Source organism: Physcomitrium patens, chromosome 22 (genome assembly GCF_059467195.1).
Source record: "Physcomitrium patens ecotype Gransden chromosome 22, ASM5946719v1, whole genome shotgun sequence".
NCBI lineage: Eukaryota > Viridiplantae > Streptophyta > Bryopsida > Funariales > Funariaceae > Physcomitrium > Physcomitrium patens.
In genome coordinates, this window is record NC_143431.1 from 14,344,593 (window position 1) to 14,360,691 (window position 16,099).

Consider the following 16,099-nt stretch of genomic DNA (forward strand, 5'->3'; position numbering starts at 1 on the left):
AATACATTAGATATAGTTGTTTGATCATATCTTGACCAAATTTAAAGATAAATTTACAAAAAATTTAAAATAAAGTTTTTTAGTACAATATGCATTATTTTGCCTTAAGAGATGGCATCATAAGCTTATTAAGATATGATTCTTGATTATCAATAGGATATAGGGAATTTTCTATCTTTTGACTTTCTCTTATTTTTATATTTTTGACCTAGATGTCAAGCAAAAGAAAATTTTGAAGAATGTCCCTACTAATTGTTTCTTTGAAAAGTTCTAATAATCAATCACATCTATATTAAAACAAAAAATGGTAGAAAAATATATTTCTTGCTTATGGCATTGAAAATGGATTTAATCTTAATGCATAAATATCTCAAAAAAAATTAAAATAGTAGATCCACTCTATTGTTGGAAGTTGCAATAATTCAAGCTTGGATAGTCAAGGCAATTACAACATCATTTGATTTAGTTGCTCTTATAGTAAGTTTAACTTCTCTACAATTTTTTACATCTTTAATTGCTTCATTTATTTATTTGTGGTTGTTGTTTTAGAATCAAATTCTAATTTTCATTGGAATTTATCTTGTTAAAATAATGTTTTGATAAAGTGGGCCCATGACACATAACTCTTCATTAAGCTTGCCAATTTTGCCAAAGTATTTGATAAGGTCCATCTTAGATTTAGTAGTATTCTTCCTATAGAAAACTCAAAGTTCTATTAAGTTTATAACAATTTATACTCTTTAAAGGATTCAACATTTCATTAAACATGTGATTCAATTCATTCTCTATTAGAGGCTCTATCTACAAGTTGTACAACTTGGAGAACTTTCACTCTAATAAAAAATCAAGCTCTAATACTATGTTGTGAAATGTCACTAAACTATATCAATACTATCTTAACTTTATAGAGAGAAAGTGCCTTGAACTAAATAGTAATAACAATAAATCAATAAACAAATCTAAAAGATGGCTGCACCATGAGCCATATGCACATGAAGATAAGCAACAATCACTAAACTAAAATACTAACTACTGCCAAATTGAAGAATCACTTAACTCTTCAATAAAGAATTTCAATATCTATTCCCAATAAGCCACAACAAGTGATGTAAATTCCAAGCATGTCCATCATGGTCTTATTTTGAATACTTATTTACCTTGCTAGAACATCTTCAATTCTTGCTATGAGTAAGAAAGAGATGTGAGATTCAGCTTGTTTTTTTCATGGTCCTAACAAATCTTACATTGAGAGAAGGCATGCAATAGGCAAAACATGAATAAAGGTCTTAATGTGGAATCTTATTATTGTCTATAGAAAACTAGAACTTGCAAATTTTGAATAAAAATGTGCCATCACCTAAGAAGTTTTGAATAGCTGTCAGTGCTAGTAAAAGTCCATCACCTCAAGCTTCCATTTCTCTCCATTCAAATTCAAAGGATCTTTTGATGTCTCCAACTCTATCAAATAAAGACAACCAAAAACAACTAATATAGTTCTAGAAGAGCTTCTTGGCAAAATTGCAAAAAGTCATAAGAACTTGATCCTTCACCATTATATTAATTTGAAACAAAAAATTGTTGTACTAGATTATAATATTATGGACAAAATTGTGAGTTTGACATAGATCCACACTTGTGGACAACTCTGAAAGTTCAACTGATAGAAACCCTTTGAATTTGAATAGATAGATAAGGACAACAATCCAAAGTGCAAAAGGTGTGGAGGTTGTAACCAAGTTGTTACCCACAATATTTTAATGTGCCTTATTTATAGATCTGCTATAGAAAGTATGAAAAATTCAATGGATAATATTGGTATGCAAAATCTAGACTCAATAGATGATATTAGCAATGGCACTTGGAAATGAGAGTGGTGTAGGTAGACATGACAAACTTAGCCGATTAGATATGTATTTGACAAAAAAAGAAACTCTTTAAGAGCTTTTATATATCAAAGTTATTAATATTGGAAGAGGTCTTGCTACCAATATAGGTACACAATCAATTTTGTGCCTTGGAGATCTATATTATAAAATTGAATATTAAAAAGAATAGAAAATTTCACACATAATATTTTCATTATTCTTAATATTTAGAAACTATCGTATAAGAAAACGTACATATAAATAAATCAAATTAAATACTAATTTCGAAGCAAAATAATAATATTTTCCAGACGAACTTATCTCAATTAAGAGATTGTATATTGTACATTTGGATGAGACTTATTGAGATTATTGTATTCGTTTGAATTTAACATATACATATGTATTTGTATAGAAATTTATATTTTTATGAAATCATATTAGTCTAAAATTTTAATAATATACATACTTTGCTTTTCTGTTTTTTTGCAATTGGTTAAAAACATAATTTTGGATTGAAGGCAATAAATTTAAGAAGTTACAACAGGAGTAAATTAAGAAGTTCGGCACCATCAACAACATCAATCTTCTACAAATATTCAGATCTGACTTCAACCTATGCTCCCCATCAAACGTCGCTACTAATCATCATTCCATAGAGTCTAGCCATAAAGTGTTGAGCTTAAGAAGGACGGCAAGTGTCATCACATGCACATGAACCCATCAACCCTTCGACCTACACCAGAGCTGCTGGAGTCGATTATGAGAGGTCAAGCATGTCACACAATTAAGAAAAGTGTAGTTGAATAATGAATTCAGGTCTTCAAAACCTTGAATGGTCTCGCGCAAGGGTTCCAAGGAGCATGCTCCCGGATTCCAACCTTTTACCCCTGCTTCACAACCCGAACAGTTCATGGACGCCTGTTCACACTTATTTCCCATCCCTTCTTACGACAAGTTCGTGCTACACATAAGCCCTGACACTCGATGATTGTGGCTCAGAGTCACTGCCCTGAGGCGAAGTGGGCCACAACATGCGAAGGAAGTACAATTTTACACACTCCAATAGGCCTTCCAGCTGACTTGGATTCCACTTCGATGATCTTGCACGAAGGAGACAGGTCTAAGAAAACCACACACAGCACAGTAACAAGAATTTTGTGGATGTGCTTAAGGAGAAATACCTAGCCAGAACACAGCTAGCGCAATGGGTTGTGCCATTTCGACGGAAGAGCAGGGACTTTCAAGTGCTTTCGCAGAAGCTATAAATACAATGTGTAGCTCAGTGAAAGACATGAAACATTCAGACTCGTCTCCACACGGAAAAGATTTGGTGCTAATCCACTCGTACAATTAAAAGACAGATTGAGGCCATTAGCGATTCATTACATTGTGTAAAACTGAGCAGAGTATGTAAATCCAGCCTAAGCCCCAGGAACTGGCTCGGTGACAGCTTCAGTCTCGGCATCATCTCCGACAGGCCTCTCGATCTTGGCACCGACTTCCTCGCTGTAGTCGCCGTGAACCTATGAAACCAAGAGATCGAACAAAAGTGGACACTCTGGACTTAGAATCCCAGAGACAACGAATTCTTAATTATCTGGCAGCCGTGAGCTTCACTAAATGTTATCAATAATTAGGCAGTTTATACAGAGTGATGGTATGCTGATGGATAATCTTAGACAGCAACAAAAGAGCATGTAACGTTTCAACCAACACTCACCTCCATGAGCTTCATCAGATCGAACTTTGGAGCCTTCAGAATCTTCACTTTTCTGATGAATGTATTCTGCAGAGGGTAGATTCCTTGAGTTGCCTTTTCAATTTCCTTTCCAATGGCTTCGGGAATAAACTTGCCAACCAACTCCTTTAAGTCGCAACTCTGGGCTTCCTTGGTCATAATTTCCCTCATCTTGCGCCTAATCTAAATTCGATCGTAATACAACAATATCAGAAGCCAGTAACTGAGCAAGGAGTGAACTGTAAAATCTGAAATTTCCAATAAGATGACTCCTAGATGAATGAATTCATTTCTTCAACAACGAAAGTATCTCGTACAGATAGTTACGTTTTACTCCTAGTCTAAGGGGTTGTTGGTCGCCGTTCTATATCAACAACAGTAATTGAAAGTTTCGAAGTTGCATGAACGCCTTGTACGGCACTGACGATTCCAGTATCAAAATAAAATCACTATGAAATTGAGACGAAAACGAAGTGCGATGAGTGCAAACCTGACGGATCTGGCTGCTTTGAGCGTAGCAAGTCTTCTTAATCTGGTTCGGCCTCTTTTTCGTGAATGCAATGCAGAAAATGCGAAGCTGGTAGTTATCCGTGGTCTTAACATCTACATGAGCCTCGATAAGACTCTGCCACTTGCGCACAAGGGACCGCAGCTTGTCGGTTGTTAAATCCATACCCTGTAGATATTCAAAGCAGGTAGTTTTCAGCCCAATTGATATCTTCTGGAATCCTCATAAAGTCAGGACACATGATAGAACATTTAAATCCTCCGCAGCTATCTGAAGCTTCCGTTTGAATCTAGTCACACAACCTACATCAAGAATGCGGCGCAAAATCACCCGCTACTTCTGGTTTCGAAGAGTAGTCAAGACATCTATGAAACACCCTAAATGAAAGGGTACGAAATATACCCAGAAGTTGGTGAGAACATTCTTGCCCTGCACGTCCTCAGCCCTCAGCTTAATCTTGCGGAAAGCCTGGTCCTCGTCATTTTGCAAATCAGCCAAGGAGACCTCAAACACACGGCCCTTCAAACCATCGGAGGCAATCTGATACCACCATTCAAGAACAACATGTCAACAACTACCGTTTTTAGAAGGCAAGGTGCTGAAAGATAGATAACTGGATAAATTCATAAATAGCAAATTGAAACAGATACATATCGTGGGTAATAGGACAAGTACGAATGCGAGACACACAACAAAAATCATCGAAAATCCTCAAAGATAAAATAAAAAATAAAGTAAAAAACGGAAAAAATAGAAAAAAAATGGCAATAACCTTGGTGCCGGCAGTCCTTGTCACAAGAGTCTTTCCCAACGCCTTTTGCGTGAAGATATTGGGTGCCTTGATATCATACCAGTCCTTCTTGGAGAAAGGATCGACACTGCACAAGACGCACAAAAAAAATCAATATGACAGTTTTAAATGCTCACAACCCACAAAAACCCACCAAAAACCTCACAACGCCATGTTGAATTTAGACGTACATTTTCTTCTTCCCGCCCTTTTTCCCCTTGGAAATCCGCTTGTTCTTCCCGACCGCCATGGCTGCAGAGGACGAGGCAGAAGCAGCGGCTGGCAAGACGGAGAGCAGAGCAGGGACGTGAGACGGAAAGAGAGAACTTGAGACAGGGCTCCCCTGGCTTTGCTTGCTTGCTTCTGCCCGGTCCCCCAAACCCTAATCCCCCCCCCAATGCCCTAACTCCCCCTTCCCTGGCCCCCATTCACACTGCTTCGCATGCCACCTCGGCGCTTTTCGTCCACCTTGGATAATGGATTTGACCGTTCTTTTCACTCCATCATGAAAAAAACATCGAGCCCATTGCAAGTTAAGCAAACCCAGTCATGCTTTGTATGTATGCATGTATGTATGTATTAAATGTATATATGTATTTTGTACATGTATAAAACAACTACAAAACAAACAGTCACAAATCTTTTCATAGTGACTAATAATGGTTATCTAATCAAACTGTAACAACTCAAGTCACACATGATCTTTTTTCCGAAAGATGCATTGTCTGAATGTAAATAATGTAAAGAAACATTTTATTTGTATCCCATTCAGAATGTTGAAAACATAATGATATATCAGTTCGTTTACCTTTTGAAAAAAATCTGGATTTTTTTTTCAAGAATATTGTATTTACTAAAACTTTAAAATTATTAAGTCAATCTTATGCAACATTGATTTAATTTACTAACATCATTTTTGATTTTTTGTTATTTAAATTAATTAATCAATTCACATCTCAATAAAGGGGTGACTTAATAAAAATAATATTATATTATTCAATATTATTTCTATTTTCCATGATTATATATATATATATATATAGATATATATATACGCACATTTTGAAAATTTGATACTTCTTGGTTTTAAATATATCAAATGTATGTTTAAACTTTTGTACAAATTTTTTGTTTTATTTACAAATGCTTTTTTGTTTACTAAATTTGTACTATCATTGTTAGTACAACTTTGCTCTAAATATTTATTGAAAGATTTTAGAAGCAAATGCAAAACCATGACACAGTGAGTTCAAATATAAGTGTTTGAATTATCTTTTGGTACGCAATTTCAAAGAGGAAAACACACCAAATGCAACATATCACAAAGCCATAAGTTCAAAAAAAGTAGGCCTATCAACAAGGTTGGGCAAATTTTGAATTCTGGTCAGACTGCACTCTATTTTGCAAATAGTCTCATACTAGGTCCACATTTACATTTATTGTTATCTAGATTTTCACGAATAAAATCAACTATAGATAATTTATTTGTAATATACATAATTCAACTCATAGAAACATTTTATTACAATGTAATTGATTATTTTGTAATATTTTTCATCGATAAGAAGAAATCTCAATATATAATTATTATATTTTGATTATTTAGTAAAATTGTAAAATATAATTTTGGTAGACATTGTACTCATGCAAAATATCATGAAAATTGTTGAGAGCATTAAATGTAGCCGGCACTCTCCATAATATTTATTGTAGTCTATAGTAAATATTATAGCTACAATATTTGGAATGTAGTAGAAAAGAACTATTTATCCTCTTCCCTTCTCCTCTTGTATACGAGACACAACCAGATCAAGTGATTTTTATGTGTGAAGCTCTCTCTCCTTAGAAATCCTCTTGTGTGTATTACTTACTATTACTCTTAAGTGTGTGTGTATTACTTACTACTACTCTTATGTCTTTTTAAACATTCTCAACACGTTATCAATACGACTCTCTTCTATACACTATTACAATTTTTTTTGCTCTAATCTTGACTCTTCAAACTTGTTGCTACTCCTACTCCCTGTCAAACTCATGATCTTGCTGCACTTCTTGCTGGCCCCTCACACATTAGCTGCTTGCTTAGAGCACTTGCTCCATTCTTTGCTCTACTTGCTTAAAATACTTGTTTCAATCCAACCTCCTTGCTGCGCCCCATGCCTGCCACCAAATGGCCGCCGACCCCGCTGACTGCCAACTGCCACCAATCCGATTGCTGCTGTATTGCCATTGCTGCTCTTTGCCACCGCCTTGCCATCGTCGCTCTGTTGCCCTACCATTGTTGCCTTGTCATTGCCGTTGACTATTGCCGCCGTCCTACTATTGCTTTGCTGCCACAATCCACAACCTTGTTAATAAATAAATAAATAAATAATATTTTTGATTTTTAATTTCAAATTCAAGTTTATCATTTTATTTGACTTTATATTTTAAGGTACATTTTACTTAACTTTTCTACTTGATCTTGTATTTTCTTTACAAGTTTATTTATAATTATTGCTTCAACATCTTCAACTGCTTCTACTATGGTTCCAACTAATACCAGTGCATCCCAATATTTTTAAGCTCTTTTATTTCTACCATTGACTGTAGATGGAAACAATTATCTATTATGGGCAAAAATGGCAAAATCATATTTATTTGCAAAACAACTCTTGGATGCCATTATGTTTGAAGAATCTCCTATAATAAGTATTTTTATTCCTTTTGCTATTTATTGGAAAGCACTTCTTCTCCTTTTTTGTCATCTTGTACGTTCATTATAACATCAATATTTGGAAATGGAAGATCCTACAAAACTTTGGGAGAATCTTAAATCCAGGTTTGATCATCAAAAGACCATTTTCCTTCCACGCGCATGTCATAATTGGACACATTTACATATCTTGGATTTTTCAAATTTAAATGCTTTCAATAGTGAAATGTATAGTATTGTTTCACAATTACAATTATGTAGACAAAGCATCTTTGAAGAAGAAATGATTGAGAAAACTCTCTCTATATTTCCTCTTGTATTTGTTGTGCTTGTACAATAATATAGAAACATGAAATTTCAAAGTCATTCTGATCTCATGTCCTATCTACTTCCTGTAAAGAAGCAAAATGAACTACTCTTGCGTAATGTGGAAGCTCGGCCCATTAGAACCACAGTTCCAGAATCTCATGCACTTAATATTTCAAAGTCTAAGAAAAAATTATATAAACATGGAAAACATGCTCATAAATATCAAAATAGTCATAATCATGACCATTTCTACCCATATAGAAAGAATACATATTCTACTATTAATTATGGTAGAAAACAAAAATCAGAGATGTGTTCTTGCCATAAGTATGGAATGATTGGACATTTAATACATGTATGTTGTACTTCAAAATATTTTATTAAATTGTTCCAAAAAAATAAGAAACTACGAGCTGAGGCTTGTGAAGTTCATACCATGGATGCATCCATGGATTCAATTAGTATTGATGAGTTAGAGGCTTATATGAATGACAAAACTTCTAATGATGAATCAAATGATGCACTCATTGATTCTACAATAACACATACTATCCTGTGGGATAGACAATGTTTTATTGAAAAATCTTCAATTTGGCAAACTAAAAATATGATGACCATGGCTAGAGCAGATGTGTTTTGTTTCCAAGAGGGTACAACGATGGTTAAATTACTTGCAAGTTCCATCATAAAATATAAACATGCAATGTTTACACCCTCAGCATCTCAGAGTCTGATCAACTACTGAGATGTGCATATCAATGGTTATCACCTCTCGACGACCATTTTAAATAGAAAAGAGGTTTTGGTTCTTACGAAGAACCATAAAGTTATTGGAAATGCTTTTGCTACAAAAAATGGTTTATACTAAATTGCAATTCGGCCATCCATTATATTTAATTTTGCATCATCTATCATAGAGAGTCGTACTTCTCTCTGGCATAGACGATTGGGACATCAAGGATCTACATTAGTTAGAAAGATCATTTCATGTATAACTGGGCACAATTTAAAGCCTGTGGATGTAGACTCTATGAAATTATGTCATGTATGCGTACAAGGTAAGATGATTACTCGGCCTTCAATTTGGAAAATCCTACAAGAATTACCACCAATGCTTGAAAGATTGCATGGTAATATTTGTGGTCCTATTAATCCAATATCAAAATCATTTTGTTATTTTTTGGTCCTTGTTGATGCATTAGGTAAACAATCACATGTTTCATTATTATCAATTCAAAACATGGTATTTTCTAATTTAATATCTATACATATTTGTTTTGGGATACATTTTCCTGATTATCCTATAAAAACATTGCGTACGGATCATACAAAAGAATTCGCATCAAAGTCTTTTGAAGACTATTATACTATAATAGGAATTGAGTTGACATATTGTATTCCATATGAACATGCTCAAAATGGACTTACAGAGTCATTTACAAAGCGTATACAGCTCATAACTCGGCCACTCTTCCTTCATGCAAATTTACCTCCATCTATGTGGAGTCATGCAATTTTACATGCTACAGCATTAATATGCCTCTGCCCTTCTTCTCTTGAAGTTGTTTCACAAAATGAACTCATTTCGAGTCATGTTCCAAATGTATCTCACTTACGAGTATTTGGTTGCTGTGCTTGAATTCTAATACTAGAACCTCAATGGCATACCATTGGAGCTCATCGAGAAGAAGGCATATATGTTGGTTTTGATTCATCAAGCATTATTTGTATTGTTGATCCATCAACTAGCACATTATTATGTATACGTTTGCAAAATTGCTGTTTTGAAGAGAATGTATTATCATTTCTTCAAGGAGGAGTATCAAATCAACAAAGAAATAAAGTACTTGTATTCCAAGCACCGGAAATATTTACAATGAATCCCGATCCTAAGACATCTTTGGTTGGAACTAAAGTTGCTAAGATTTTGCATCTAAAATAGATTACAGATGAAACACTTGATGGTTTCAATGATGTACATAAAATTACAAGAGTTCCTATTAATGACGCTCAAAATGCACTTACTCTAGAACAATATCATGGTATTAAATTATGTAAGGCCTTATATGGTTTAAAACAATCTGGATACATGTGGTATCAACGTCTTCAAAATTATTTAATTACACATAAGTTTGTAAGTGATCTACTAATTTCTTATTTATTTATCAAATGAGATAAAACTGGTTTTGTGATCATGGGTGTATATGTTGATGATCTTAACCTAGTGGGCACTACATCTACATGTGTTGCAGCTACTAACCTACTTATACGTGAATTTGAGATGAAAATGCTAAGAAAAATAACTTTTTGCATTGATCTTCAGATTATGCATCTCACAGATGGTAGTATTTTTTTCTACTAAGTAACTTATAAGCAATTGGAAGAGCAGTAAGAAGTCAATCACATGATCTTTTGAAGATCGAAGAAAGGTCAATACATGTTTATAGACATGTGGCTCTCGCAGGTAAGAGTAACAAGTAAGTATCATCTGTAAGCATAGACATGTACAAGTACTTGATCTCGAAAGAGAAATCAAAGCGTATAGAAGATGTAGAGAACGTTATAAGAAGCTGCGGCATTGATTATTATTTGAATGTTGATACTACAACGATAAGAAGTGGATTTGGTGATGATATATCAACATATCTCTTATGGTACTGCAATGATATAGAAGCTTCTATACGAGAGATTGTCACTAGATCAACAGATGCTCTTCCGATAGGCGCTATAAGCACATCATTAAACACCAAGAAAAGTGTAGTGAAAGCTTTAATTGGAAAAGATATTAGTCTTGACAATGGAACAAGAATTAAAGAGATAAAAGATATGGTATACTTGGACTCTGTTACTACTTTGAATAGAAATACACACCTATCAAGTTTCAAACAATATATCAGTGTAAATATTAATTACTTTACAAAGATAATATATGAAGACAAGAGAGATCTTATATACGTTGTGTTATCAATGACGATGTCGCAGAAGGTACATCTACTTGAATCAGCAATACTAAGTGGTAACAGAAATGTTAGTTTGTTCTTTGAGAATTCCTTCAATTGTATCAATGATAAGTACTATCACATACTGTCGTATAGAACAACGGAAGATAATTACTCATACTCTTTATCTTCAGAATCCTTTAAAGCATGTATGAAGACGAGGGTGTTAGATGGTACTTGGACAACAGTAAGCGTAGAAGATGAGCTTGACATAATACAAAAGATAATATCAAAGTCAAAGTGCTCTAGAGAGATAATGGAAACAAAGCATAAGATATATGCTATATTTTCTAATGGAGATAATAGGTTTAGAATATGTAACTCTTTATTTGAGAATAAAGAAAGGTCGCTTAAGGATCTAAGAAGCATCAATAGAGGTAGATGCATAGATTCACATAGCGGATCTATGATGATGGACATACTATTGTACTTGCTTATATATAAAACTAAGCAGGAAAGTATTATGGATATCGTAGGACCTACATTCTATAATTTTTCAGATCAAGAAAATCTCATAAGTATCAAGAAGACACACTCTATAAAAGCATTTACAAATTCAAAGTATGATAGCTTGCTACTACTTCCTCGCAATGTAAAGCAGAAATTATATGGATGGATAATTACAAAGACCAAAAGGAAGCTTGCAGATATCATGATTAAAATCTTAATAGAGAATAATATGTACATAGTCAACTAATAAATAGTACGACCTTACAGTATACATTATCAATATCAACCAGTCATGGCCTCTAAAAGAAGAGTTATATATGATTTGAACCCTTTGAACATAATGTCCACACCTATAACAGATGCATTCCAATCTTCTGGATCGAAAAGAAAGTCTGCAATTCCATCTGCTGGGAAGAGAGTTGGTATATCATACAAAGCAGAAAATGGAGTAGAGTATCCTTTGATACTAGCACCAAAAGGATGTATATTCTATTCCTTTGGAATACAGGATGATTCTTTTTCAAAATCTAGCAACAAAAGAAGTAAGAGTATGTACATTAGCATAGGTGTAGAAGACAATAAAGATACCAATGAAAATGCGTTCTGTGCTAATGTGCATGCAATATACGATCGCTGTAAGGAATACATTATGAAGCATCCCAAGGAAGTTGGTATCAAAGTATCAAAGGATACAATAGATGATATGTTCAAACATCCATTGAAGGAGTTTACAAAGGATGGTATCACAACAATGCGAATGTATGTGAAGCTCATCGTAAGCAACAAAGATTCAAAGGTATGGACTACCTTCTACGATACAAAACAGAACAAGGTGGATCCTAAATCCCTAGAGGGAGTTCATTGTCGAATGTATCCTGCTTTACTCTTTGACTCTTTGTACTTCTAGTCTGGTAGTAGAGCTTCTTTCCAATATAAGCTTTCAGAAGCTATAGTGGAGCTGGTAGATAGAGCTACTCCGTCACTAGATATGAGCTTGTTGAAGATAAAAGATGAGAAAGAAGATATATAAAAAAAACATCTTTTTTGATTTTTTTTTACTTTCCTAGATAGAATATTCACATATGCAAGAAATACTGTATGTCAGCACCAGATTATATTCTATTTGCAGAATATAATTTTTACTTGGACTCAAGGCAACATCAACTATGGCCACAAACGGGATGAAGGGAAACATTATACTATTCAAAAAGATAGGAGAAGGGAAGTCCACCATCGCAAATACCCTCGTAACGGGAGGAATAGACCACATAGAGTTTCCGATTAGCAACGGTTTGCTGGAGTAGACGTTAAAGATAAAGACAGGCTCTGGAAGAGGATGGTCAATTACTGATACAGTCAGACTAGGAGAAGCTGCAGGATGTACTGTAGAGGACAAGAAGGCCGAAGAGATTATACTTGACTTTTTCAAGGAAGTAAGAGGTGAATACTCACATATAATATATGTGAAGTCGTCAAAGAATCTTACATGAATCTTACAAAGATTGAATATAATTGATGCTTATCCATTGTCCACACCAATGGTTGGACGTGGTCGTGATGGTCATAATCCATACTGTCCATGCGAAGAAGAGGATTAAATATTGGGAGATCAATATCCATACCTTGCAGTAGTTGGAGCACTTGTATATTTGGCTACATCTACAAGATCAGATATTGCATTTGCAGTTAGTATTCTTACAAGACATAGTGCACATCCAATACTACGATATTAGAATGGCATCAAATATTTATTACGTTATTTAAAAGATATTGAAGACTTGGGATTATACTACATACAATCTATAGATCCAAAATTGGTTGGATATTGTGATGCGGGATATAAATCTAATATTGCAACAGCTAAGTCTCAAATAAGATATGTATTTTTAAGACATGGAGCTGCAATATCATGGAAATCAGTGAAATAAACAATAACTGCAACTTCATCCAACGATGCAGAAATTATTGCCTTACGTGAAGCAACTTGAGAATGTATTTGGTTGCGATCAATTGATAAATTCATACAAAAAATATGTGGATATTCATATGATGATTCTCCAACTATATTGCATGAAGACAATAGTGCTTGTATTGTACAAATATAAGTTGGTTTCATTAAAGGCGACAAGACAAAGCATATTGATCCAAAGTATTTTAGTTATATCCATGACTTGATTATTGATCAAGTACTTATAATTAAAAAAATTGAATCTGTAAATAAACTTGTTATCACTTCACCAAAGCTCTCCCATTATGCAACCATTGTCGACTTACTTATGGTATTGATATGCGGCGACTTGCTTTTCTTGAATAAGAAAGTTAATGAAATCTTTAATTAATTAAAGAAATGATGTTGTATTCTTTTTCCTTCATCTATGGTTTTACCTTTAAATACAATAAGGTTTTTCTAGATAAGGTTTTAATGAGGCAACAATTCTTGATCTTGCGAGATTATAGAAAGTATAGATCATAATTCTATACAAATTTCATATTATGTAAATATTATGATGAGCGAGGAAGAGTGTTAAGAGCATTAAATGTAGTCGACGCTCTCTACAATATTTACTATAGTCTACAGTAAATACTATAGCTATAATATTTAGAATGTAGTGCAGAGGAACTATTTATCCTCTCTCCTTCTCCTCTTATATATGAGACACAACCAGATCAAGTGATTTTTATGTGTGAAACTCTCTCTCCTTAGAAATCCTCTTGTGTATTACTTACTAATAATATTGTGTCTTTTAAAACATCCTCAACAAGAATATCTTCTTTGTTTGAAGTATGTTTTAACTAATAGCAAATTCATTCATTATAATATATATACACATAGATTTTAGATGTTATGTTTTACAAAGAAAATGTATTCTCTATTACACCAAATCAAAATCTTTGAATTAATGTATAGGGATACATGGAACATGGCAAGCTATGAAAAGAAAAAAGGATGTATTGATAAGATTGAAAAAGGATTTGAATATATGAGTTATTGCTTCTTTTTAAAATAAATAAATATTCAAATAAACTAAATTAATGTGATATGTTCACCTCATTAAAACGTTTTAATCATTCTTTATTTACATGTCTATTTGAAAAATTAAAACCATACATTCTAGGATTTTATTAACTTGACCACTAGGAATATGAGTGAAGTTATTGTATTGGACAAACATTTTATAATATGTTCATTATTACTTAATATTTGTACTTCTAAAAATAATCTAGAAGAAATCAAAATCGTACATGCATGTTTTCTGCTTGATCAAATCTAAAGTAATCAATGGAGTTTTAAGCTGATAGTTTTGTTCAATATTTGTATTTGACAATCCTCTCTTCCTTGACTATATGTCACGGCCATAATCATGTAAGCTAATAATTACATATAGAAATAGATAGAAGTAAGTAAAAGTAGGTAAAAGTAAGTTAATTCTATAATATTTAATATGAAAGCTTCCTAGAAACTTCCTAGATGCTGCTTTGACTTCATAGGTGTCTTTAATTGACTTTTTGGATTAGAAACGTGGTCAACAAGTTGGCCATGTGCCACACATGTTGTTAGCTTGAAGATCAAGCTAACTATGTGGCCCACACGTAGAAAAACTTGCCTTGTAAGTCAAGGCATGTGCCCTACAAAGTCAATACATATTGGAGGTCCTACAGAACGCCACCACGTAGCTCTTAGTTAGATAGTATATATAGAGATAAGAGTGAAGGCTTCTTCACTCTTGTTAATTCTTTTCTTGCTTCTAGTCTAGTTTCAAGGGTCTCTAGTTTTCTTGTCTTTTGGCAATAGCCATTCCAGTTCCTCTTTCAATATATATACTTATTTATATATATTTTGTTACCTTTCTTTGAGTGAAGGCTCACTTGTCTGAATTATTTTTTTCATCGAATTCTTGTCCTTGACAGATTCACAAGAGTACACCTAAAATATCAGAACTTTATCTAATCTTGATTAAGAGTGGATTACCCCTTTTTCTTGATAAGATATAAGCGTATTAGAAGTTGCGGATTACCCTCTTCTAAACTGATATTGTCCTCAGTATTTTCTTTGTCCGTAAGTCCTCTTTTCTAGTTGTCTTGAGCAATATTAGACATCTTCTTTCTTCTAAGTGTTATCATAGCAGAACTTCTTGAAATGAAGAGTGCAATGGCACAAATGCAAGAGCAATTGAGGGAGTAAATGCTTACAATGCATCAACTCAATTTACCACCACAAGGAGCAACAAGATTGACAGGAAGTGAAGATATAGAAATGGTTGGAGTTGCTTCAACATCTGCACCAAACCATGTCCTTTCTCCTATGGTGGAACGCCCTTCAAATGTTAGAGAACCAAGAATTACCTTATTCGAGAAGTTTGATGGCACCATATACAAGTTTCGAGGATTTATCAATCAAGTGCAACTTGTGATTGAACTTCAACCCCAAAGCTATCCAACTCCAGGATCACAAGTTAGATTCATTGATACGCTTCTTTCAAGTTCGGCACTATCGTGGTTTTTATCTTTTCTTGAACGACGAGATCCAATATTAGATAATCTAGAGGCTTTTTTGGCAGAGTTTTGATCCATGTATGGAGAACATGATGCAATTCGTGTTGCAACCAATAAGATCCATATTTTAAGACAAAGCAATCGATCAGTAACGTTATATGCTTCACAATTTTGACAACTTGCAACTCATATCAAGTGGGATGATGCTGCACTTATTAGCCAATTTCTCTATGGATTACAATATGAGA

At 33.8% G+C, this 16,099-nt stretch overlaps 1 protein-coding gene across 1 annotated transcript; it reads right to left on the bottom strand.

The window, feature by feature from the left end:
* Positions 1–3,194: 3,194 nt before the first annotated feature.
* Positions 3,195–5,213, bottom strand: LOC112275360 (small ribosomal subunit protein eS1y). Its single transcript, XM_024505682.3, has 6 exons — positions 5,096–5,213; positions 4,887–4,992; positions 4,517–4,654; positions 4,097–4,282; positions 3,589–3,789; positions 3,195–3,391 (listed from the first exon to the last, which is right to left on the bottom strand). Exons 1-6 carry the CDS (start codon positions 5,152–5,154, stop codon positions 3,290–3,292), a joined length of 792 nt encoding a protein of 263 aa, XP_024361450.1. The 5' UTR covers positions 5,155–5,213; the 3' UTR covers positions 3,195–3,289.
* Positions 5,214–16,099: the final 10,886 nt, after the last annotated feature.